This window comes from Oxyura jamaicensis, chromosome 6, assembly GCF_011077185.1.
Source record: "Oxyura jamaicensis isolate SHBP4307 breed ruddy duck chromosome 6, BPBGC_Ojam_1.0, whole genome shotgun sequence".
In the NCBI taxonomy this organism is placed as follows: domain Eukaryota; kingdom Metazoa; phylum Chordata; class Aves; order Anseriformes; family Anatidae; genus Oxyura; species Oxyura jamaicensis.
Genome location: NC_048898.1, coordinates 27287086 through 27312356, shown reverse-complemented (window position 1 = coordinate 27312356; position 25271 = coordinate 27287086). Strand labels below are relative to the sequence as shown.

At 42.4% G+C, this 25271-nt stretch overlaps 1 protein-coding gene across 4 annotated transcripts; it reads right to left on the bottom strand.

Annotated features, from left to right (window-relative positions):
* Positions 1–5030: 5030 nt before the first annotated feature.
* On the bottom strand, positions 5031–24839 carry PLEKHS1 (pleckstrin homology domain containing S1). Of its 4 annotated transcripts, XM_035330636.1 has the most exons (17): positions 24541–24833; positions 24125–24128; positions 23129–23138; positions 22428–22481; positions 21173–21264; positions 20960–21066; positions 19457–19591; positions 18242–18314; positions 17481–17588; positions 16658–16753; positions 12969–13079; positions 11849–11964; positions 10358–10567; positions 10165–10266; positions 8131–8266; positions 7292–7380; positions 5031–6163 (listed from the first exon to the last, which is right to left on the bottom strand). In XM_035330636.1, the coding sequence occupies exons 4-16, from the start codon at positions 22456–22458 to the stop codon at positions 7312–7314; spliced, it is 1386 nt and encodes a 461-aa protein (XP_035186527.1). In that variant the 5' UTR covers positions 22459–22481; positions 23129–23138; positions 24125–24128; positions 24541–24833; the 3' UTR covers positions 5031–6163; positions 7292–7311. The 4 variants fall into 4 exon arrangements, with proteins under 4 accessions (XP_035186527.1, XP_035186528.1, XP_035186526.1 ...); XM_035330637.1 differs by lacking the exons at positions 23129–23138; positions 24125–24128 and having other exon boundaries at positions 10358–10564; positions 22428–22619; positions 24541–24839; XM_035330635.1 differs by lacking the exons at positions 23129–23138; positions 24125–24128 and having other exon boundaries at positions 22428–22619.
* Positions 24840–25271: the final 432 nt, after the last annotated feature.

The following is a 25271-nucleotide window of genomic DNA, read 5'->3' as shown; positions in this document are numbered from 1 at the left end:
GAGCAGCCAGACCACTGAACTAGCACTCAGGAGTTATCCCAGAGGATCCTGGCCAGCTGGCTGCCCAGTAGCCCCTGGACAAGACAGTTGCCTATTGACTCTGTTCTGCAGGGGTACGCCGTGTTACATTATCCTCCTGTCTTCTTGCTGCAGTGCCAAAATCTCTCTGCACTATTCCTAGCCTCTTGATCTCCAGCATCAGCAGGACTTAAACAAGACAAGTACAAATGGATGGAAACTCTCAGGGTGCCAGGAGCTGTTGAATTTAGCAATGCTTCATCACGCTGCCAGAGAGACCGGACACGTATTTACTGTGAGTTACTTTGATGCTTCAGCTGGCCTTGAAGAGCCGGAACTGCTGCTTGTCTGATGCTAGGGAATAACCTTAAGCTGTTTTTTTTTTTTTTTTTCAAATCACCAGATATAATGAAAATGTATTTACAGCAGAGAACTCCACTTTTACTGCCTTTGACTTGATTTTCTCCTACCCCTGTCTCTCTTTTTGTTTATAGTTACTCCTCGTGACTCAGTTTTCCTTCCTCTATCTGCGTTTTCCCCCCAGCTACCCTTCCACTGCTGGGAATTTCTTAGAAATGTTACACTACCAGCATTCACCTTTGTTCTGAGAAAAAGGAGCACAAGAACATTTGCTTGGAAGCAGAATGACATCTCTGAGGAATGACACAGGCTTTGGACATTGCATAAACTGAAGAGAGGCAAATCTGAGGGGAGAAGGCCCACAGGACATCTAATCAGTCCAAGGGCATTTAGCATGTAAATGAGGTTGTTTTGGCAAAATACACCCTGTTGTGGAATATGCCACTGATCAGTAGGGGCTGCAGAGGAGCAAGTACTTGAAAATATGGGCTCTTCTTGGGTGCCAAAGCTGTGCCACCTTCACAGCTGGCGGTGGTGGTATCCTTCTAACAGCCCTTGGAGGGAAACAGATCATGTTTTTGTGCTGGCTTTTGTAGACACAGACAGGAAACAGGAACAGATATCATGGGAAAGCTTGCAGAGACAGCAGAAAAAAAATGGATATATCTCTCCTGAAGTCCACAGCCATGGCGGTGGTGCTCAGCTGGACTTTAGGAGGATGTTCTGTGGTGTTTTAATGTCCGCTCAGCCTTGCAAAGCCCACAGCTCCCCTCCTCTGTGCTGCAGCTGGGAGTTTCAGGTCAGGGTTCCTCAGCCAGGACTATTTGTGCAGTCTCTTTGCTTTGCTGGCCATCAGGGGTCTGCACAGATTGCCTCAGCAGCACAGGCACGGCGGGACGGGTGCTTCACAGAGTGCTGGAGCTGCACGCTGCACGGATTTGGGAAGCTGAAGTGCCCAGAAATCCTGGGCAAATGTACAAGATCCTTGCAGTCTGCCAGAACAACATTTCCAGGTGGAAAAGGACATGTCTGAGAAATGCAAACATGTGAAGGGCCCTTCCAAATGGGTTTCATGGCATACCACTCATAATTCAGTGCTTTTCGCAGAAATGCAAAGGCAGACAAGGCACATGTCCTAACTCTTCCAAGCTCTTTTTTTTTTTTTTTTTTTTTTTTTTTCCCTTTCTCATTTTTCTTCAGGAATTAAAAGAGGTGGAGGTTTAGATTGATTTGTTTTTTGTTTTTCTATTCTGGAGCAAGTGTTTGGGGATTTCACTTTTCAGAGGAACTTCTGCTATGTGGAGAAAGGTCAGAATCCTTCGTGTGTGTGTGTGTGTGTGTGTGTTGTTTTTCCAGTTCCCAGGGCCGCTGGAGACAGGCCTGCACCAAGCCGAGGTGGTTCCAGAGAGATGCTGCCTAGAGCAGAGCTCCAGCAGAGGAGGGCTCCCAGGAAGGACATTTTCCTCTTCCCACTATTTGGATGACGTACAGTCACAGCAACGCCACTGGAAGAGATGGCAGCATCTTTAGTGCTCACGGCATGGCTGCTTCAGACTTTCAGGTAGACTTGATTAGCAAACTTTGTTGTTCCCATACAGCCCTGCCTGTTATGTTTGCTTAAGACTATGTTGTGCACCGACATGCTGGTTGTTTGGCACGGTCTGTGCTGACAGCCTCTGTCGCTGCCAGCCCCAAAGCTGGAGCATGTGGGCAGGTGGCTGTCCTGTGAGTGGGGGGAAACTGGACTGCACCCTTTTCTTCCTTAATCTGCTTTGTGGACACCATTTTGAAATGAAATGGGGTAAGGAACCAAATCAAGAAGAACACGCTGGGGAACTTTGTGGGTGTAAGCTCTGCTCTGATGTAGATGTTTTGCTTGCTTTGGTTGAAGAGGTGTTGAGCTCTTCAGGGGAGAGACCTCTGGGCTGGGAGCCTGGTCGTTGTAAAAATCAACTTTTACAGTGACAATAATAACAAACATGGCATTTTAAAACATGAGTTTACTGCTGACAGCCATGGCCTTAGTGCTCCCACTGACTGCTGAACTTCACTCCCCACTGCTGGGTTACAAAAGAAACCAGCTCTCAGGCACAGACCTGGACTCAGGCACCGTGGGGTGGAAAATCCAACACAGCCAGGCACTCACTGCTGTATGTCCAGTCCCGCTGCCTTTGCACAGTGGCTTTGCAGCCGCTGAAGAGCTGGTCCTGGTGTAATTTCAGGGAGGACAAGCTGAGCCAGTGTCAAGCACGTTGCTCCTGGCTGCTGAGCATCCTCCCTGCTGAGCATCCTCAGTGCTGCAGGGCACAGAGACACAATTTCTCTTCAGGTGCTTTTGCTGAATGTAAGATTTGCATCAACCTTGGCTGGCCTCTCGCTTTCTTCAAATGATGCAATAAATTAGAAAGTGATAAGGGACCAATGGGAACATTTGAAATTCCAGTGGCATTTCTAGGAACAGCCTGAGATGCTCCAAGTTCCTTGCAGCGACCTGCTGGCCAGCCTGCAGGAGGGAAGGGGCTGGCTGCAAAGAGGCACTTCTGTGGGAGGGCTGATCGCCCCTGGGAAGCGCACCAAGAAAGCCCTCAGCACATCTCAGATTACCTTGTCAGTTCCCCAGACCTGAAGGTCCTGTGGTTAAAGCTTTCTGCTGAGGATTCAGTCTGCTCTCTTTCTAGCCCCTTCTCTGACCAAAGGAGCCCCAGCAAGGAAGTACCCTTGTAAATATCATTAACAGAGGAGCATGCAGTACCAGCCACCAAACTTGTCTGACTGAGAAGATTTCCATTTGTGATTTCCATTTGTGTGGTGCAGCTCTCCATAAGCAGCACACAACTAGGGTGAGCTCCCTGTGGGGAAGAAGCGGGAGCTTCGCCTCATGTTCACTCATGTCTGTGCTGTCTCATGTCTCATAGGGCACCAAGGGTGGCTTCTCCCTCAGCACTGATGGGCACATCAGCACCTCTCCACAGCACAGGGCTCTGATGTCCTCCCTCCCCACCTGTGCATTTCTGCAGCATGCAGGTCTCATGGAGGTGTCTCCAGCAGGTGCTCTGAAAGTGAAAGCAGTTAGTAGCGCTGGATGTGATGCAGGAGATTGGTTTCATTGTAAGAGACTGCATGATACAAATGTGTGTGAAATCGCTTTTTGATTTTGACTCTGTGGGTGAAAGAAATGGTTCTCACAAGGTCACCCAGAACGCTGGGGGCAAAACACCGACTAGTGCCTGGTGTCCCCACAGCACCACCGACCTATTTTATCTCCAGTGTACAATAGGAAAGTGGCAAATGTCCAGTGTACAAGGTACCATTTCTCTCCCTCATTGCAACTTCTCCTTCCACTTGCTGGAAGTGCAGCCATGCCAAAGCATGCCTGGCTGGGTACCCCAGGTTGCAGGGACTCCAAATCACACCCACCCCATGCGTTGTGGCCAGATGCTGCACTGTGCAGAGCTTGCCTGTAGCTCGGCTTGTGATGGGCACAGGCAGGTAGCACAGATCCCCTTTCCTGTCTGGATTCATTTTCCTGCAGGGCTTGTGCTCTCTCTTATCAATATCTGACTCCTACCCTGGTTCTCAGCAGTGTTGTCTCGAAGTAGAAGCACTGGGACTGTGTGTACTGCTTTGTGCTTGCTATACAATTTATTTATTTATTAATTTCAGTGACATCACATCAGTTTGGGGACTTCTCTTCCCATTAATTTTAATCTGTTCCAGGACTTGCTTTTCTCCTGGACATTTGCCACTTTCCTGTTGTAGAAGGTACTAGAGAGGTAGAAAGAGCATGACTCATATTTTGGAATTCGGAGGGAAAATCAGCAGCCAGTAATGAGTGAATGCAGCCATGAACTAACAGTCAGGGAAACAACCTAAAGGCACAGGAATGAAATACAGTTACTGCTGAGCACGTTAATCTTTAGCTAATCATGTAATCTGTGTTGCAGTCTGTTGGTTTCTGTCTCTTGTAGACCCAGCCTGCAGGTGCAGAGTGATTCAACGGGCACATGCTGCAGCCGACACTGGCCCCTGCTTCCACGCAGGTAGCTCAATGGGTCAGTGGTGCAGGAAAATTTCAGGATTTGCAGCCTTCTTTCCAGTGTGTTTTACACACACATGTTAGTCTGTGGGTTCACTGAATTTCTCATCACGTCAACTTAAACATCTGTGTCAGGAACCCTCCATACAGCAAAAATTACCAGGGGACTGGCTAAGAAGATTTTTGATGCCACAGAGTGTACTGCAACAAGAAGTTACAATAGCACCTATCACTTCTAAGTGTCTGCTTACACAGCACCTTTAAATGCCTACAGGTGATCTAAAAAATTAGCAGCTCCATGTCAGCTGGCATAGGATTAAAGACAGCATCTTTGGAGGGTTTGGGATTCAACGTGAGCACTGGGTACTGCTGTGCATTTCTAATGGCAGCATAGAAATTTAGCAGAATTTGCTCATTTGAAGAAAAGTAAAATTTTCATATTGGCAAAGTGTTACAAAAGCAGGTTGCTCTTGTTTTTTAACAGTAGGTTAATTTTTATTTTTTAAAGGGCTATTTGGTGTCCCACCTACAAGCTACTGGAAAGTTAGGGGTGGCCTTTGGAGGATGAAGAGGGGTTGTATTAGGAGAAAGTGAGGTAGTCAGGGAATACAGTATGTGTTGTAAAGTGATAACCCATTTATTGATCACACGTGCACAGACAACTTCACACACCCTACCAGAATTTACTATACCGATGTCACTTCCATGTTGTGTATCTAGCAAGTGTTGTGAATCAGCCAATATGTAACATTAATTAGCTGCATTTATCATACTGCAAACTGACATAAGGATCAATTAATGTAACACATCAGTAACTGTTTACAGAAGTAACTCCCCAGTTTACTGAAATATTCTGGAATTGTCTTGTGCTTGATATCTCTACCAAATCCTAGTTTCTTCCAGAAGTAGCATTCTTCCATGGCTGAGAGGTGCAGCATACATTGCTCAACGTCTGCTTCAGCAGCAATGCCACATGCAGGTTCTGTGGCCCTGGCTTTCCTCCCACCACTACGTACAGTCTAGAGCTTCTCTTTGTTCATCTCTTCTTGGAAATGTTTCTATACAAAGTTTCAGGAAATTGCTTTAAGACTGTCTCACTTCTTTGTTCACCCATAACTGGAAAACGAAGGTATTTGTTTTGCAGGTCAGTGACACAGGAAAGGTTACATGAAATGTTTGGGAAAAAATTCTGAAAGAACGCAGGATATTTGGTTTAAAAAATGGAAGGAAGAACAGGCATAAAATATATCTTCCAGAATAAGGACTTCTGAGGAAACACTGGAGCAATTCCCCATGCCTGCTGAAAACATGCAAGAAAAATCCTAATTATACAACCAGCTGAGTCTTGGAACAAGACAGGAAGGCTTGGCCTTTTCTAAAGTTCAGAAGAAGAGTTTAGGCAAGCCTCAGTCAGGAAAGTCAAGGGACACATCATCGGTGGGTACTCTTGACCTAGATGATTCATGGTTTTAGGATCCTGGCCTAGAGGCCGGGTCGAGCAGGGCGACGCGGTTACAGAGCTGGTAGTGCCCCATATGGCGATGCCCTTGGCATCCTCAGAGACTCCTTAGGCAGAAGAGGATTTGTTGGGCTTGGAGAGACAGCCCAGAGCAAAGGAATCCCACAGCACCTCTGGAGGAGAGCTCCTAAGGAATTTATTTTCTTCCATTTTCAGTCTCTGTTGTTCCAGAACTGGGGTTTCCCTCAGTCTTTATGCAGAATTCAGCACAAGCAGGCCTTTGAACACCACTGTAACAAATATTTGAAAGTGATCCTTTCCCATCCTGAGAAATAAGAATATCACAAACACTCTTATCTCAAAAACATAAGAGAAAGGCTGTGTAAACAGTGTGAAAATTAATATTTTGAACAGGAGCTGAGTCTGAATTGTTTGTATAATGTTTTTGTTTGTTTGAGTTACTGATACTATTTTCATCACTGGCTGAATTCAATTTTATAAAGATTTTTTTTTATTTGTAAATCCAGGTTGGATTTTAAAGCAAGTATAGAAAATCATCTCTGTCAAATTTACTACTGGAACGGAGTAAGTGGCAGAAACACTAATTTTAATACGTTTAGTTTCTTGATTTGGCCTAATTAAACTGGAAGGTGGACAAATGTCTTCTCAAATCCACCTTAAATATGCTAATAACAGTAAACCTATGCCTGCTAAACAGAGTTTAATTTATTTTGGCTATCTAGCAAAATAAAATGATCTGCACTCAAAAATGGTTATTTAGTTTGTTGTCACACTGTTGTATATTAACACAATCTAACAGCTATATATATATGCCTGTAAATACATACACATGTATGTACAAATGTATGCATATCAATACAGAATGGGTATAAGCTCTGTATACACTCTATATGCATTTTTGTGGCTGTAACATGAGGGGCATAGCAAAGAGGAGGCCCCCCAGTCATCCTTCCAACATCATAGTTTTCAGCTTGCCTTTGCTGTTCAGAACCTGAGAGAAAGCAAGGGAAAAGGTGGCTTTGTTCCAAACGTAGGTTGTTCCCACATCCCTAAATGGTTCAGGAGTTAGGGATAAATCAATGTAACTCAGTGTAAAGAGGCAAGCAGAGGCATGAACCAGTACTTTCTACTGAATTGCAAAGTATGTACAGTGCAAATGTCTTGTAAATGATTTGACCTTCTTGCTCATGCAACTGAAATATATAACATGAAACAGAAGAAAAACACAGCTATTCATGTCACCAAAACAAGTTATTAGGACACAAAATAAAATCTACATTCTCTGTTCTTTATACTTAGCAACAAAATCTGTCTGGCAGCTCTAGAAGGTACAGATCTCCATACACTATATATCACATTCTTCTCTTTGATCCTTTCCCTTGAACTTTGGCACTTACTTCATTATTGTTGTCTTTTTTCAGGAACATGAGCAGCCTTTAACATGGAAAGCATCTGAATGTGGAATCCTACATACTGTAAGTTTCACCTTAAAAAGAAAAAGTGGGAGACACTGCTTTATAGATTGTTAAAACTGATAAACATTTGTGCTACTATCTGACTTGTGTTTTAACTAGTTAAATAAAAAATGCCCTGTTAAGAGAGGTGAATAGCTTTTCCTTATGGAGACTGGCTTTCTTTTCTTTAGCGGGCAACAGCATCTAATGACCTTAACTTTCTCAGCAAAATTAAAATGTGAAGGTGTTCATGTTGGGTCAGAGAACCTGAATATTGAAATTGGGGCCCATCTGAGAAAAACGTGGGTAAAAATGTGTAGTAGATTGCAGTCGTGTTAAGATAGCACTTAGAAATCTCCCACATTCTTCAGAAAAAGTGATAATAGCTGGATAAGGTGGTAGGAGCCTACAGGTCTACCCTCAAAGCCCAAAATCACTATAAGCAAATCCATTTGGGGGCAATCATTTACTTCCCAAAGTTCTCACTTCACAGACCTCAGCCAAAACATACCAAGTAACTTTAAATTAAAGTTTGAGTTGCTCAGACTCTTTGAGATCAATCCTCAAACACAGCAGCGCAGACCTTGCATTCCCCAAATAGCACAGGAATAAGAAATGCTACATAGAGTGATGCTGAGGCACTACTTGGTACTGAGGTTATTCACACCACACTCAAAACAGAGTGAACTGGTTTGAATGAAGCCACCTGAAAGGCAAAAGCAAAGTGCTTTCTCATTTGGTTTGATTTACTTGACTATCATTTTCAGGTCAGTTGAGCATACCTCCTTTCTCATGGACCTGCTGATGAACAAGGAGGCCTCCTCCAAGTTCTGAGGGTGCAGATCATTCACAGCCACTATACGGTCTCCGTGGTTAAATAAACATCCCAGCTGGCAAGGACCAGTCCACTGTGAGACACTAGAGTATTTGGAGGAGAGACAACAAAGGAATTGTGTGGGATATTGAGTTACTGTTAACAGAATGGGAAAGAGTGAACAGAATTGCATTTACCGTACTGCCCACTGGAAATGACACACAGGCTGAATGACTGCAGCCTCTTGATCTGGTTCTAGCTGAAACCAAGGTGTTTCACCCCCACCTTGTAAAGTTTGCATGACACTGACATCCCAGGCTGTTAACAAGGGAGATTGCTGCTAGAAACATCACCAGTGAAAACAGGGGATTCCAGTCTGAAACTGTGGGCCAGATTTGATGCAGGTACATGCATACATATTCATGTTAGACTGAGATAATTTTCCCAAGTCATCCCAAGAGGATGAAATTAAAATGTATTATACTATGTTTTACCTGTGATATAATTGCAAGAATCAGAGATCTATTGCTGTTATGACCGGACCCTTATGGAAACTCCATTATCTCTTTCCTGCTGGTCTCCGATAGACTCTCTGTGATGGCAAACTGTCTAAGATTAGCTGAGCTGACAGTCAGACCTAGTGCTCTGTTACCACCCTGAACCAGCCCCAAATCCTTTCAATATGAATTTCCACTGGGAAAGCTCTGTAAATTTAGGCACAGGTCAAAAAAAAAATTTTTTTTTTTTGGGGGGGGGTCCCATTTCTTGTCCCTTTTGCAGTGCTATTTTCTCTTGTTGACTGTGGCTGAAACAAAGTGACTTGCTGTGCACACAGTGCACCTGGCTAGTGTGAACAGAGAGCAGTGGCAAAAGTCAGTCTTAGCGCTGTGTGGCAGTGAAAGATCAACAGGTAGCACAGGAACATGCAAAAAATAGTTTTTTTCTGCTTTGTGTTCCTTCTTCTAGTAATTGATATTAAAGGGCTAGTGGGAGCAGTAATTAACAGTGGGACTACTAAGAGGATGTATGTGCTAAAGTCCTAACACCTACTTGTGAAAATCTCTGCCTTAGCAGTGATTCCTAGCACTGAACAAGTGCTGGGATTAGTTTGGAGATTACGTTATGATGGCATCAAGCTCAAATCAGCTTAATTTAAGTAACATCTTTTAAATTTTCACTTACAGCTCACACATCTGGGGACTCTCTGAGTACTTCGCAGGTGCTATTACTTTGATTACAAAATTATGTGATGTAGGTCATTAATATTTGGGCTAGTAGGTTAAAGGGGAAAAGATAAGAAAGGACTTGATGAAAGAGAGTGAATCACTGAATGTACTAGGTTTGGAAATGGCTTCCTCTGCTGGTAGGTTCCATGTTGTCACTCTTTCCACTGACAGGTTTATGGCTTTTCAAAAGACTGTCATCTCTTTCCACACATCCCCTTTTTCTTCATAGGACATAAATGGGATTTGAAGTCTATCCCTTGTATGTGTATGTTCTCCCTAATTTTCATCTTTTTTTTTTTTTTTTTTTTTTTTTTTGTCAATAACAAAGGGTTACAAATTATTAGCCACCTATACCAAACCCTGTAAGATTTTTGGCTGAAAGGCCCTATTTACTCTGTCACAAGATAATGTCTCCTCACTGTATTTCTGAGACATGCTTTCATTACGATTCACCAAATCAAAGACAAACCTGAGTAGCAGTAATTAGTTGATTTCACACCTATTAACATTAGAAGATTAGCTTTTGGGGTGGGACTGCGTCATGAACTATTACACAGCATACTAAGGGATCCCAATGCTACACAGCCCTTTTCAACAACAGTTGAAGTAGTAGCTCAAGTACGTGAATAGTCAGAAAGCAGAAAGGAATTACTGCAGCTTGAGCACACACTGACCCTGTGCTGTTCTGTACTGCTAAAACTGTGTATGGATCCCAACACTGGTTGTGTCACTCATTCACACCTGACGTGCACCATCACAAGGTATCCAGGACTTACCATATTTGTCCTGCCGCTTCGGTAAGTTGTAGGTAACTGTTAATGTCAGCCAGGGGGATGAAAATATCCAACTCCTGCAGTTGCGTCTCATCTGTAACTTGACTGTGAGAGAAAACATCACGGACCAGTGCCTTAACTGAAACCTGTGAACATATCTGTCTTCTCTGCAACAAATAATGAAGAAGACGCTTACCTGAGCAGGATAGACAACTGAACCACTGAAAGTGGTGATGAATTGTGCCTTCTTTGGAGGGTGGACTGCTGTGTGGTACTGTTTTCAGGGAGTTTTAGGTCTCTGTTTGCCTCCAAGTCTCTTGGACATGCACTGTTTTCCCGGCGTTTGGGAGGAGTAGGGAGCCTATCACGTCTGCACGTGAGCTGGCAACTGTTATTGAGGAGCCTACTGAAGAAGAATGATGATAAAAACTGAACTGGTTTGGCCATTCCAGACACTCTTGCCAGATCGAATAGCTGTCAGTGAAGCGAAGAATAACAAGTTCTTGTAGAATAGTCAGTGGACTAAATTACTGCTAAGTAAAATAAACAGTCCTTCTAAAAATGGACCATAAATCCTAAAAAAAACCTTTTCAGTATTTAAAGACTATTTATTAAGCCTGAAAACGTTCCAGCTAACAACGTGCTTTTACAAAGAAATGAGTACAGATTGTTGTCCTTGGCATTACTGGATTTTGTCAGGATGTAATGCTGTCCCCAGGGGGATACAATAACTCAGAAGAGCTTTAATACTTTTCAGGTTATTTGACGAGCCATATAATGCCTGGAGTCAACTCCGTTCTGTGCCTCAAACAGCGTTTGGGTTAGTAGCAAAAACTGCTCTTGGTGCATATATGAACTCAGATGTGTAGGTTTGGAGATTTTTACAGAGAATCCCTCCATAAAGACTCCCAAAGACATGGATGGCCTTGAATAAGTCTGTTGTAATAAACTGGCTTGTGGGTCTGCATTTCTGATTGCCTCCCACTATGTGAAGTAAGACCTGACTGTCTGTAGGTGGCAGGCCATAGCTAGCAGCTATTGACCAGTCTCTGCATCAGGACTGGAGTTACCGTGTAGGCACATGTCTCTTCAGCTACATCATGCAGGTTGTGAAGTTTCCTGGTGGCACTGCAACTGTGAAACAAAGTTCAGGCCCTTCTCTGTGGCATACCAGACACTGTACCCCCAACGTACACAGCATTAGACCCATACTTTCAATGGGAAAATGGAAGGAAGGAGACAACCAACTGGGGACCACGTACATTCTTACTGGAAAAGCTGGTAGCTGATGCTGCAATTCTTCTTTCCTCTTTTAACCACTAAGTAATGCAGGCTGCTCTGGGGTGGCCCTGAATCGCTGCTGGAGCTTGGCTGTGGTGTCTGAGGACAGTGGTGGGCTGGTATGTTCTGAGAACCTAGCTAAACTCTCAGTCACCAAAACGTTCTGTGTCCTGTAATCAGAGCCTGTCTAAATGCATGAGTTGCAATGTGAGCTTAAATTCCACTTGGATGAGTTTGAATTTCACTCTGGTATTCCCATGAGTTCTGAACTTTCTGAACCAAGACTGAAGAACTCATTCAATCAAGAAGCAGCCTTTAGATACCACAAAGTAAATCTTGCAAACGACAGCTCTAGCTTTATCACTACGTCACTTATTTGCAGAACTTTAGTGGAGATGTTACTTACAGTGATTCCATGGACACATAGACATTCTCCTTTACTGGCTTCCTCTGCCATGTTTTCTTTGGCACGGGGACATGGGATTCAGCTGCAGGCTCAGGTTTAGATACTTCAGCATTGCACTGTTAGAAACAATTCACAACATAAGACAATATAATAATAAGACAACATAGATATTATTGCTCTTCTAACAGAAAAAAAATCTCCTTGTTTTGTTCAGTGCTCATGCTGTTTAAGACCACTGGCTAATAAAGCTTGGTTTTCCTCAAATAACTTACTTCCCAGAAACTGTGAGATAGAAATGTGGTTGAACATCAGAGGTTCGTGTTATCTGGTATTACTGACACTACCCTTTGCTTTCCTTTTAGGTTGGAATACAACCAGCTATATTTGTAAGTACCACCACATAAAATTTGTTACATTTTAATTTAGAAAAGCAGATCGAAAAGAGTCTTGTCTTTTGAGTGTGCTTAACTTAAAGTACTTACATTCTATGGTAAGTAGGCTGTTAATCATGTTCAGTTAGCTGTAGAGTCTTTGGAAAAAGTTGTGACTTCTGCAGAAGCCTGACTTAACGAGCTTCTCATGACCCCTGACTATATGGGAAGCCTAGAGAAATCAGCCTCCCAAATTAGGCACCAAAATTTGTTTAAAATGACCAGTATGATTCCTCCTGCTCCCTTGTTTCACACTGAAATGCACATACCAAAACGTGTCACACCTTTTTAAAATTACTGCATGGTTTTATGCCACTTACTAGTACTTCAACAGAATTAGATTTTAAAACATGTAATGTACAGCTACATTTTCTAAATGAAGTTTTCATTTTTGATAAAAATAAAAGGATACAATGGGCAAAAGCCGTGTACAATGAAACAGTCATTGGGGAATTTCAACAAAATCAGCAATGTTATTTGTCAAAATACTACTTTTTAGCAGAAAGAATCAAGCATTGAATCAAGCATTTTTCCTTGTATGCATTAAAACTATTACCTACTGCTTTATCTACGTATTTCTTTGGCAAGGTACTAGTGGTTTCTCATACCAGTTCCTCTTTGGGTCATTAAGTATCTCCGTCTCCTTGGAGCTGTTAACAAAACAGAAGAACTCACAACAGATAAATTACCTTTGCTAAAAGATTGCTGGGAGTTTGGTAATAAGCTTCCTCTTCCTGTTTGATGTCTTCATCTGAATTTGATGACAGCGAATTTTCATCACTCTTTCTCAGAGTTTTATCCTGTTAAAAGCGTGTTTTTATATTTAACAGGTTCAGTTATATATTGTTTAACATGTATTTTGCCATTTACTAATAGTAACAGAATCAGCAACCATCCACAGGAAAGATGGGAAGATATGTTTCTTCTTGAAGAGTCTGTTCAGGTTGTTTTAGGAACAGGCTTCTGTAGTTTTGCTCCTCCTTGCATTTTTGAAATCCACTGCACTTGCACAAAATTGGCCGTATTACTATTTCTCATAGATGGATTTTTGGTAACTGGGCAGCAGCAATTGACTGCTATTGTATTTTATTTATTTTATTTAAACAGTACCACACAGCAGTCCACCGTCCAAAGAAGCAAACCTGCTATTTTATTTAGAAATCAGGTGGGATAAACACTTCACGTATGGTTCTGTATGCATTTCTGTGTTTGTATGCAAAAGATTTTTTATTTGCATTCAGTCTTAAGTCCTTACACTAGGAAAAAATCTGGAGGAAATACAGAAGTGGATTGGGAGATATTTGTCATTTTTAAGTACCTTTTAACTGCTCTAAAGTAAAGAATGTATTTGGGACTTCCCTGACTGATGAAAAGTCTATTAACTCATACTTCTCCATGAGCTAGAACATAGCCCAAGTAGCTGGAGATCTGATATTGAGTCCTTTGTGTCCTGAATTACATCCTCTGAGCTTCATAAATGCCTGAAATATTAAGTTTGTGGCCATTTTGTAAATCAAGGAGAAATTAATCACTTTACCAAGTTTACCTTTCTAAGTCACAAAGGCAAATTATTTATTTTTGTTTCCTTGCTGACTTCACTGCAATGAAGAATACAGTAATTAGTATTTTGCTGCCTCCCAATGCAATTCTCCATGCCATGTTTGTGATACAACCATTTTTCATCTCTCCACTTACATCCTTGGTTTCTATGGTGATCATTTTAGTAACTGCTAAATATGTCACAGAATATATTACTGTTTTCCAGGTAAAGTAAATTAAACTAATTACTCTCGCACATGTAAGGAGAAGATACTGGCATTGAATCAAAATTAGAGACGATGAATGTATTTTTGTTCCTTGTTGGTATAAATGACATAAAAAGCAGCCCATGCTGCAGCCAGAACAAACCAACAAACGGTCCTTCAAGAAGTGCATAACAAAACTCTTTCAGGAACAAGACTGACTCTGTGGTCATGATCTAAAGTCAAGAACAAGTTTCCTAGTGATGTTTTAGGGGCTTTGGATCAACCAAAGAAGTTAACATCTGGGGAAAAGGGGAAAAGGAGGTGATTTTATTAAGTCTTGAGATGCTCCAACTCCTCCAAACTGTCAGAGAGTACAGAGCACTCATCAGCTTCCCAAACTGAGCCTGGGCCACTGATGGTGGCCACCTTTTGCCAAATGCACATGCTGTTTCTCCTTGGCACCATCACAGATTATGGGGACAATAGGAAGGAGAAGGTTAAACAGCAGCACCACGGTGTTTTCCTCAAGGAGTTTGCTGACATATCTTTTCCTCTGAGTGCTTTATAACCAGAGAATTGCAGTTAACTTCAGTGTAACATTATTCTCAGCTGTACAGCTAAACAAGTTCTTTAAGGCTGTGGGGATCCATGGTGTGGATTTACATTAGAGAGAAAATGGGTTATGGAGGAACTTGGCTGTAGCACAAAATGGAAATGAAACCTGGAAAGCAATTGAGTAATTGTTAGTTTTAAGCTCTTTAGGGGAAGGGTCAAAATGTACATGCTTGCCCTTGGACAGAGGAATTCCTCTTTCAAAAAAAATAACGTGTGTCTAACCTGTATTGAAGCCAGACTCTTGACTAGTATGTGTAGGTACCTGCAGTACAGTAATGAGCACCATGATACAAGTCTGGGCTCTTTATTTTGACACATTTTACGTATTGAATGCTGTGTGTGGACATAGCTGATACTCGACTGCTGAGTCAGGTGTGGTTTGGTAGCACCAAAATGTGGGTTGAAGTGGAGCCAGATTCTCAAAGCCCTCAAAGGTGGCTGGGTCCCGGCCTGTGTGACCAGACTCAGCTGACATTGAGAAGCCTGTTTGCATGAACAATGGCTACTGACCAAACAGTTTTCAAGATCAGGGCCTGGATGAGGGAACGGCCAATAAAAAAGTAAAGCTAATCAGATACTAGAAATGTGGAGTCATACTGCTAACAGGAAGTAAATACAAGGGCTTATTATGGGAGTCAGCTGTCCAGACAGCACTGAGCAAATAATAGATCTGGAGATGTTAGCAGATGCTAATCTTATGAGGCAAATGAAGTATTTTTATCAAATGAAGGAACATTTTTGCTCCTTGTTAGCTGTATGGCAAGGTTATTCATTTTCACACATGCTGAAATAGATTTATGAGCTTCCTGCTACTCCCTTTGCTTCAGGCTAAAGAGAACAGGTAAAATCCAAATTCCTTATCTTTTAGTGCTGCTTGTCAGTCTGTCCTACTCTGACAAGCTGCATAAATACATGCTCTCTGAGTCACTGTAAGTATGAGAATGATTAATGTATGAGACAGAAGCGGCAAGTGTAGGCAAGGGGCAGAAAGACAGCCTTGGTAGCAGCACCAGCTAAAGTCAAACTAAGGGCTGACCCAGTGCATTTCAGAGCTAAGACTCATAACTGAATGACTGCACCTCCATAAATTTCAGTGCATCAGCTGAACGGTGGTAATAACCCATGGCATTGCAATGTAAATTCACCTCTTTTCACTTCAGTCCACTAAATCAAACTGTATTATATCATGCCCACTGCCAGCCTGTGCACACGGATGGTGACTGCAACATCTGATTCACTGCCCTGTTAGCTGTGATAGCAGCAGAGATCCTTCCCCTGCATCTCAGCTACTCCAGATCATAGTCCAATGCATAAAATGCAATTAAACATAGGTTTATCCTCAGCTGCCAAACTGCATGCTGGCGTGGTGGAGCCTTGGTTGTGCCTTCTGTTCTACTGACTGCTGCAAAGGCAGGTCAGAGGGCGGGTGACAAACATCTGAAAGTGCTGCATGTCGTTTTGTTCGGGGAACGTAGGTCAGAACACTTAGCTGATAAAAAATAACACTAATTATTGTATCCTTTTAATCAATTCCTGCAAGATAGGGAAGCTAAATTACTTGAAGTTAGAGTTATGCTAATAGAAGGTCAGACTTGAGGTGTGCCCCATTGTAAAGGCTACTTGCAGAGGCTGCAGAAAGAAGCCATTTACAAAGAGTGTGGCACAGCTGGGAAAGATGACAGAAGGGACAAATCCTCAAGCAGTGCAACTTCAGTTTTCTTCATCAAGCTTGCAAGAGCTGCCACAGGTTACAATCACTGCACAGAAATTCTGAGGATCTGCCCCCAAGAAACAAAGTAAATAAAGGGTATTTCAAACAAGTTCTTGGAAGGTTATTTTCAATGCTTAAGACAACAACTGACTAGCTATATTTAGGAAATCCTCATAATGAAAAACAGCTCGGTGTGCTGGGGAAGTAGGTGAATAATCTATAGTTACAGACAGCCAGGAGAGATAAGGGCCCACAGTCACTTCTGCATACCGAACAAGTCAAAAGCAGTTTTATTTGTTCTGCTCACCAGGTTTGGAAAAATTCCTCTCAGTGAGTCATTCTGAGCCTGATGAGGGCCAGGATCTGAATTAGGCCTGTTCTTGTCTTCTGAGGGACCATCATTCTGCATTCAAAAGAAGAAAATGTTGACTCCTCCTGGAGAGGCACTGGATGTGCTTTCCCTGCATTCAGCTTCCTCCATCAAGGCCATTTGCAGCCCTGATGTCACCCTGTGACTGCAGAAAGCCAACCCTTTGGCAGCTATTCAGTCTGTCACCAAATGACAGGCTGTAATTGCTCTAGAACTTCAGTGATGCTTTCCTTTCTATTTAAATACTGAGGGGGGAGATCTGAAAGGCACAGAGAAAAAGGAGTGCAGGCTCCAGTGGACAGCACTGGACCAAATTTCCCCTAGGCTTGTGAGCCTGAAGAGAGAGACAAGAAAAGCACAATCACAGAACAGGAAGAATGTGGCTAGCAGCTGTTGAAACAATCACCCCATGGCTTTTGCTAGGCATGTCAAAGCTAATCTGAAGCTATTTTACAACGACCAACCTTTGCTGGTCATTTAGGATGGCCTATGAATATCAGTGCTCATTGTCATTGTCACCTGTCTTTACTTACATGCAGACTCCTAAACTAACACGCCAGTACCAGCCCTTTGTGGGGACTCTCCGATGATGCTCATCCTGCTCTTACTTAGGAACCCGGGTACAGACCAAAACAGACCACCTGGGCACCCATTGCATGAGCTCTGAAGAACTTCTGATTGAAACAAGCCACGATACAAATCAAATTTCACAGATACCCCTGGCAGCAAACTCATTGTTAAAGATGGCTGATCCATTTACCTCCAGGTAGCTTTGCCTTTCCAGGGAATTGGTCACATCTACAGAATCCCAGAATAATGGCAAAGAGCAGGGACGGCTTTTGACTTCTGGATTTGCAAGATCTTGGTTCTACAAATAAGATAACAGCTGTGTAAGACAGGCACCTGGTTGGCATGAGCTACAATGTACCAGCACATCACACAACAGTGCAAATTTTACTCCTAATGGCTCAGGGAGGTTGTCTACGTGGCATTTTGCAGGCAGATGTAAATTTGTGCTTCTTGCACCTTGAGCAGACTGGAAGCTGATGGAGGCTCTGAACTAGATGGCCTGGCTGGCTGACATGGTGCAGAAATTTGGGCTGAAGCTGGAATTAACAGGGCTTCCAGCTCACTCATAGCATTGACAGGCTAGATGTGGATCACTTTGTAAAACAGCATGTAGATATATCCAAAAAGTACACAGTGAGAATTACACACACATTTTCATTCTGACACATCAAAGGTGGAATTCGTTGTAGCACAGTGTCAATCACCTCCTCATTTCCATGTGTCATACCCTTCAAAGAGATTCTTTCAATGTAAAAACAATCCCTGCACAAAAAGCCTGTGCAATGCCAGCTAAGTGCCCAAGGTACAGCATTTGTATGGAAAATTAATTTCTGATTAACCAAGTCAAGAGCCAACTTGCAAAACCAGGACAAGACAGTTCCTTGCCTTTGCACATGTTTCTAATGAGATTACAAGTTTATTTCTCTCTAAAATCAAGTACAGAAATGTCACCTGAGGGCAGTGTTCATCTTTTTTGGCCTTCTTGACAGAAGATATCGCAGTGACCCAGTCCTCTATTTCCTGGCTGTGGGTTGGAACAACAGAAATGAACACCTACTAATAGGTAAAACACAAGGAAAACCCATTTGCTCACCCACTTCCTCCCATGGGCCCAAAACAAGGCTACTTGAAATCAGCAGGGAAAATCCGCACCTTCCTTTCAAGAGCCAGATGGCAAAGTCTGGCCTCAAAGAGGTGCAGCCCAGGGCCAGGCACAAAGAGGCTTTTGTACAACGGTGCTTTCTGCTTCATTCTTGGTGTGTAATGCTGATTTAGTGGGACTTTGGGGCTTGGGAGTGCAGGGTGAGAAACTTCTCATGAAAGCACCCCTGAAGCCCTGTTTTTGTGAGTGAATTTTATTGGATTAATTCTGCAGCTCTTCCCAGGGAGGGCTGGCCGTGAGAGCAGTGCCCAGGGGGAAGGCATGGGGTGGCATGCTCCAGTAGCACACAGGTATGTGTTTTCCTTCTGTGCTTATCAGCATTTCACACATCAGCTGCTCTTCTGCAGCAAGGCAGAACCCACCTGACATGCCTGGGTTAGGGAAGGCGAAGAGGAGAAGCTGGGAAGCAGCAGCAGAGCACTGTGCCAAACCCTGGCCTCGCCGAGCTTTGAGGCTCACCTGTGCAGCAGTGACTTCTGCCCTTCCTGCAGTCTGGCCCTGACTCGCTCCTCTTGGGACCTGCTCTCTCTCTTGGGAATTTTCCCCTTCAGTCTGCCTCCCTTGATTACCGATCTGCTTTCCAGAGCACAAATATTTACTGCAGAAGCTTTCTTAACTCCCAGGAGCTGCTGGGTGAAGAGGCAAAGCCCTCTGCTCCTCCTTGACCCTAGTGGGTATGGGCTGATGTGGCACTGCCACACTGCCACTGCCGTGTGCTCCCACTGCTTTCACGTGTTGGACTTGTAGCAGCCTGGCTGCAGGGAAGCTTAGCCCAGTGGCCCGAAACAGCAAGGAATTAGCCTGGCTGCAGGGGATAAAACAGCACACAAGAGAGAAGTTTTCCCTGGGATCAGCCAGCTGAAACCTTGCGTTGCACACTCAGTTGCACAGACACAGGCAGGGGCTGGCCAGAGCTGCGGGGAAGCAACAGAACCATTCCTTGGTCTTGGTCTTACAGCTTTACTGTAATGTCATGTTGCATTGACACATCTTCCTCTGCCTACCTGCTCTTCCCAATGAGGTAGTAACATCTGTTTCCAGTAGTGATGGACATCACCTCTTCAAAAAAGCATCTGAACATCTTCTTCACCGTTGCCATGATTTCGGAACTTCTTATTCCGATTTCAACTTTTACGATCCTGTTTAGATAATGATACAAAACATCCTATATAACTGTACCTGCATACAAACATACGTACACACACACATACATTTATATGTGCGTGTGTGTCGGGGTGCATTTTAATTTAAGCACAGTGTGACATGAGGAGATCCACATGGAAAAAGGTGAACGTTTTTGAACAGAAAAAAATCTCAAGAGAATAAGTGCCCACATTAAAAACATCTAGTCTTTCAGTGAAGAACATTTACAAACAAAAAAATAAAATCAACTTTTACAAAGATTCATGTCTAGATTTTGGGACACCATTTCTGAAAATAGGGCTGTTGTTCTAATACAGAAATGACAGTAAGAAAAATTCATGGCGGATGTTTTTGATCCATGACAGAACAGTAAATCTGATTTGAAACTAATTGTATATTAATAGTATTTTAATGGAGTAGATCTGGAATAGACAAGATGTACTCTCAATGCATTCTGAAATGGAAGCGCTAATTCCAGTAACTTACAAGAAGTTAAACCAGTAAAAATAATAATGACAATAATGATAATGATGGCAATAATGTCACCACATATCGCTGAGCAAGCTGGAAATTTTTCAGAACTTCATAATATAAATTCTTTTAATGGGAGAAGCACAACACCAATGAGTCCAGTGAACTCCTAACAGCTCCAGGAGCTTTTGGCTCAAGCTTCAAGTCTGGCTGGTAAAATCTTTACATTTCTTTGCCAGAATTGTTTCCCTTCAATGTGTCTCACACCATAGCTGACGCGGTAAGGCTGCTAGCACAAAGCCAATGACACCAAGACTTCCTGAAGTCTGCGGTGGATGCTGTGCCGTGAGGATGAAGTGACCAACCCAAATGACCCAAGCAGAGCCACTTGGCAGGGTAAGAGGCAGGGGCAGCCAGCATCAGCCCAAAGGGCTATGTGAGAACTGGGAGACCTCTGCACAACTTGCAAAGCACTTAGTAAAGCGGTAAGGTGGGAAAGGTTTGTGTGCCTACACAGTTATGAGTGCTGTAGCCCATCCTTACTCTTGTATGAGTGAATGCATAGCACAGAACACAAAATGTCTTCTACTGCAGGAATACTGCCTTTGGGATCATGGAGCCAACCTGTCTGCTTTGCAGGCTATACATCACCACAATTGCTCACATAAATGTATCAAATTCCATCAAAATAATTTAGGATTTTTACTCCTACAAAAAACATACACTCTAAGTTGCATCCAGAGCCTACAAGAGCCCAAGGAACTCTTTTTCTGTCTTCAGCAGGATTTGGATGAAGACCCTCAATCAGGAACAAGTGTCTGTACAATCAGTGGCCAACTAGGAGAGTTGATACGTGATTTAAAATAAAAAGGTGATGCATTTGAGTTACATACTCATCAACAGCTATGGAGCCTTTCACGCTCTGGCCTTTTAGATACTTCAGGATGTAATTGCCCTTGCTGGATTTGGACAGGATGAAAAAACGCCTTTTCCAGGATTTCTGCCGAAGAGAAAGAAATTTGTCTCTCATTTAAAAATCAGGATAGCAGAAAAAGCAGATATCTGTTGAAGGATTGCTGGAATATGACTAATCTATGCTAGTATACCTGTGAGTTGAAAAGTTGAAGAGGTGGTGACTTGATGAGGAATCCATGCTGGCAGATTCCACCTTCAGGGCAAAATGGGTTTTGAGCTCCCACTAATCAAAGAGAAACGAATGGCACCATTACTCTTACTTGTTGCCAATTAATCTCCTACAGGGACCTCCTTGAACTGGAAAATGATGCTGAGCACTGGGTTGCTGTGCTTAAATGGCCATAAAGCACATTCAATTAGAGAAGACAAACAGAAATCAAAGCTATAAAACATAGAGCCAGGCCATGCTTCCTTGATGTCCCTGTTACTGTTGACAACTGGCCCAAACTGTAAACAAGTGACAGTGGCAATGTCCTGCATTGAGGGAGGTGGCTCAGAAGATACCAGAAAGCTCTGTCTTATTTAACTGATATGACTTAAGTTCTGCGGTCTGGTCTTACTTAACTTATTCATTAGCAATCTGAAAGACAGTAAACAGCACCCTAATGAAATTTGTAGATGGCATTCAGTATGGACAGGCTGCAAACACCACGAAGGATAAATCATCTTACACTGCAGATCACGATGCAGCAACAGGAAGAAGTCTTACAAGAAAAATATAAGCTAAAAGACTGGGGGTAAAAATACCTGAATGCATTTCTTCATGATCCTGCATACTTTGCTCAACTACAGTTTAAGATTCATGTTTTTTTCTAACCACTGGTGAATTTCTGATCAAAATCTTAGAGCACTTGAACACCCAGTGAAAGGAGTGGCAATCTTATTCTGTTTTTTAAGCTGTAAGGAGTGTACGGGAAATTAAGACTTTTAAAGAACCCAATGAATGACTGAAGAGAGCACAGTCAACCTCCAGCAGCCTAGGACATGCCAAAGTTCTGGGAAAGGTGGCAATAAAAAACCACCCAGCTTTGTGGTGACTTCATCATCAGCTACTGAAGTTCCCAGTTAATTTTTAAGGATTTTAATGTTTCCAGAAATATCGGTCCAGCCTCTGTGTCAGGGACAAGATAGATTCTGCTCTAGAGGGAAACTCTGCGTTTAGGACAGATTCTCTAACGAAGGAAGCAAAGGAGCAAAATTAACACATAAGTTCAGCTGAGCTCTGAAATTTTTAACACACTGTTTTTCCCTGTTTTTCACCCATTGTTTATGACAAAATCCTTGGCAGTTGGAGGCAAAAGAGACAAGTATCAGGTATTGAAAATAATAGTTTGAAACCTGATTCAACCTTACTACTGGTGAATCTTAGTAAACGACATTTTGTACCTGCAGAATATTTCCTGCTTCCTGAAGCCATCCCGATTGTTTTTTTTTCTTCTGAGATAGGAAAGAGAACAACAAACTTGAAGCTAATTCCTTTCACTCTGTTTCTTGCCGAGCAACATTTCACTGCATGGGTGGTTGCTTGAGAAAATAACAAGTATCTCAGAGGTGTTTATTTTTGTAGTGGTGGTTAAACTGTATGAAATTAAACATAGAAAAAAATCCATAAGAAACTACAGAAACAATCATAATTATTAAATACACTATACATAATAAGATTATATATTATAAGTTACATATATGCTATAGTACTGTATTTATTCTTATACTGTAAATTTAAAATGATGCATAATAAAATGTATACATTTCTATAAGTCAAAGGGATGATTTGCTTTGGATGTGAGGAGAGCTGCCAACAGAAGTGTATTTTGCCCCTTCCTTTGCAGGAGATACAGAACTGTAGCCCAGGAACGCTGCATCCCACCTGTTCTTGACACTGCCTTGGCAGCGTGGTCAGCCCTGCGTTCAGGAGGCATAGCATGGCCTGCAGAGCTTAACAGCTGAGGACATTTAGAAAACCTGTTCAGAGTGCTGTAGGAATTAGGATAATGTGCTTCTCTGTAGAAACTTTAATACAGTGCCCTCCCAACAATTTATAAACAGTGATGGATGTGGATTAGTATCATGTTTTTTTCACAGTATGTTTTTGTTTATGTCAACTGGTTTTCGCAGTGTCTCCTCCAATATTAACCAGGAAACAGTAATCTTCCTGTGAGCCGGAGAAGTTGCATCACCTGCTCATGGCACAGCCAGGCTGAGGCAGAGATGGAAGCAGAGGCTAGAAGGGAGGCAGAACGCACTGATGCATTGCCATGGATTTTGCCAGCATTTTGTTAAATTACCCCCCAACGAAACGCATGAGCAACACTCTGCGGGACTTGGACCATTTAGATGGTAAAATGTGGCTTTGGTTATACTGACTTCTGCAGGGATTTTCAGCTCAATTGCCTTTCAGTACTTTCCCTGTCAGCTACAAGGTGACAGCCTCCAATGTGCATGCCACACGAACCTGCAGAGCCTCTTTGGGAAAATCTGGGGGACTGCAAGTGCTGTCCTCAAGTTTTTTTGCTGCACTCCCTGGCTGCAGAGAGATTTAAGGGGTTTCCTTTGTGTTTATTTCTTCACTGATTTATTTCCTGGTGCCAGAAGTAAACATGGAACAGCCAGGAGTGGAGGTGAGCACTGGCCGTCACCCGACACAGAGCAGGTTATGCACACAGTTTTACAAGTCAAGCTGTGAGCTTCCATACCCAGTTCCAGGCAAGCTGTAAATGAGAACAAACCACTGCAAACAGGTCTGCTGGAGAACTCCGTAGAGCATTTCTGCTTGTACATTTTTTTAAGGGAAACCATTACAATTTTGCCTTCTGGGGAGAAAGATTGGTTGCTGTGACAGACTATTATAAAATGTACTGCCTAGTCTTTTCATCTACTGCCTACCAAAAAAAGGATAAAAAAGCTATTTCCAGAACTAAAAGTGACTGCACACAGTCAAACTCTCAATGTCAGTAGTGGGAGGACGTGTCTGGGGTTGCAGTGAAATGCAGTGTAATATTCCTCAGTGTCACTGACAAAGGCACCACAACTGGCAAGCAATGCATCTCAAAGCAGCGTTCCAAGAGCCTGTAACATGATAGAAGCCTTATCTAGGTTTCAGTGAAAGTCAAGATTTGCAGGTAGAAAGACAGAAACCATGAGATTACAGTAGGCTTTTCACCATTTGTGGTATCTCACTCTGCATTTTGGAAAAAAAAAAAAAAAGAAAAAAAAATTAACTGTTGTACTTAATATATATATTTTTTTTACTTCAATGGAAAGCAATCTTTTAAATGCATTATGTCTCATTCCGAATAAACAGTGCCGATTCCATGATTATACCCCTCAGATTTTTGTATACCTGACATTAAGAGATTTGATTGCTTTCAACCTGTGGAAATGCAATGAGGTGCTTCAGTAAAATGTAAATAAAGCGCTGCAAATGACTGAGATGTTGGCTATTATAAACCTTCACAAATACAATACCAAGATAAGGAAAACAAACGGTGTTAATACTTACAGGCAGATGTCTTTATAGCGTAGAAAGTCTTCGAGAAATACACCTTGAAGTATTTCAAGATTCCTTGTATTGCTTTCTGCGGCCAAGCACGGTGTCCTCACCCTGCATCGTCACTGCCTTCTTATAGCCAGTGTATAAATGCAGCTGAAATATGACCCACGAGGAAATTCCCGTTTCTGCCCGGGGAAGTAAATTAAAGACTTTTCTGAAAGGGGAAATCCAGATTAATATTCACTTACAAACAAATAAAAAATACACACATTTGAGGCAGCCATAAATGTCTCCCATGCAGAAAAAAAATAAACAAAAAACAAAACCCAAAAAAACTTTTTTTTTTTTTAGCTTCAGCTTATTAAACAGTCCCTTTTTTTTTTTTTTTCCCCAGAGCTGAATCTGAGAGATCGTATCCACCCACAACTGGACGATAAAGCAACATTAACAACCATAAAAGATCGTAAGGTGCCATAAAATGTAACCGAGTTTTGATTTAAAGAGCTGTACTGACTATAACACGAGGTGGAGCAGGCTCTCTTACACTACCTATGTAATGAGAGTGTACTTTCATTCCAGGGTCAATGTCCATCTTGGTTATATGTTACTTTCTGGGTTCTCTCCAGAGACATCCATAATTAATGATACTGATTTTACACACTAAACCATTTGTCTAATCCTACAAAAGGCAATGGAAGTGCTTTTAGACAGAAAATAGTTTTAAATTTGAATGGAAAATA

What these genes read in the sequence shown, in the direction of transcription:
- PLEKHS1 (XM_035330636.1), bottom strand. Translation starts at nt 22,458, where the DNA reads ATGGCTTCAGGAAGCAGGAAATATTCTGCAG. An exon ending in TACCTCATTGGGAAGAGCAG is followed by an intron (nt 18,315 to 19,456) that starts GTAGGCAGAGGA and finishes TCCAACCCACAG; the next exon opens with CCAGGAAATAGAGGACTGGG. An exon ending in CCAGCAATCTTTTAGCAAAG is followed by an intron (nt 11,965 to 12,968) that starts GTAATTTATCTG and finishes TGTTTCTAACAG; the next exon opens with TGCAATGCTGAAGTATCTAA.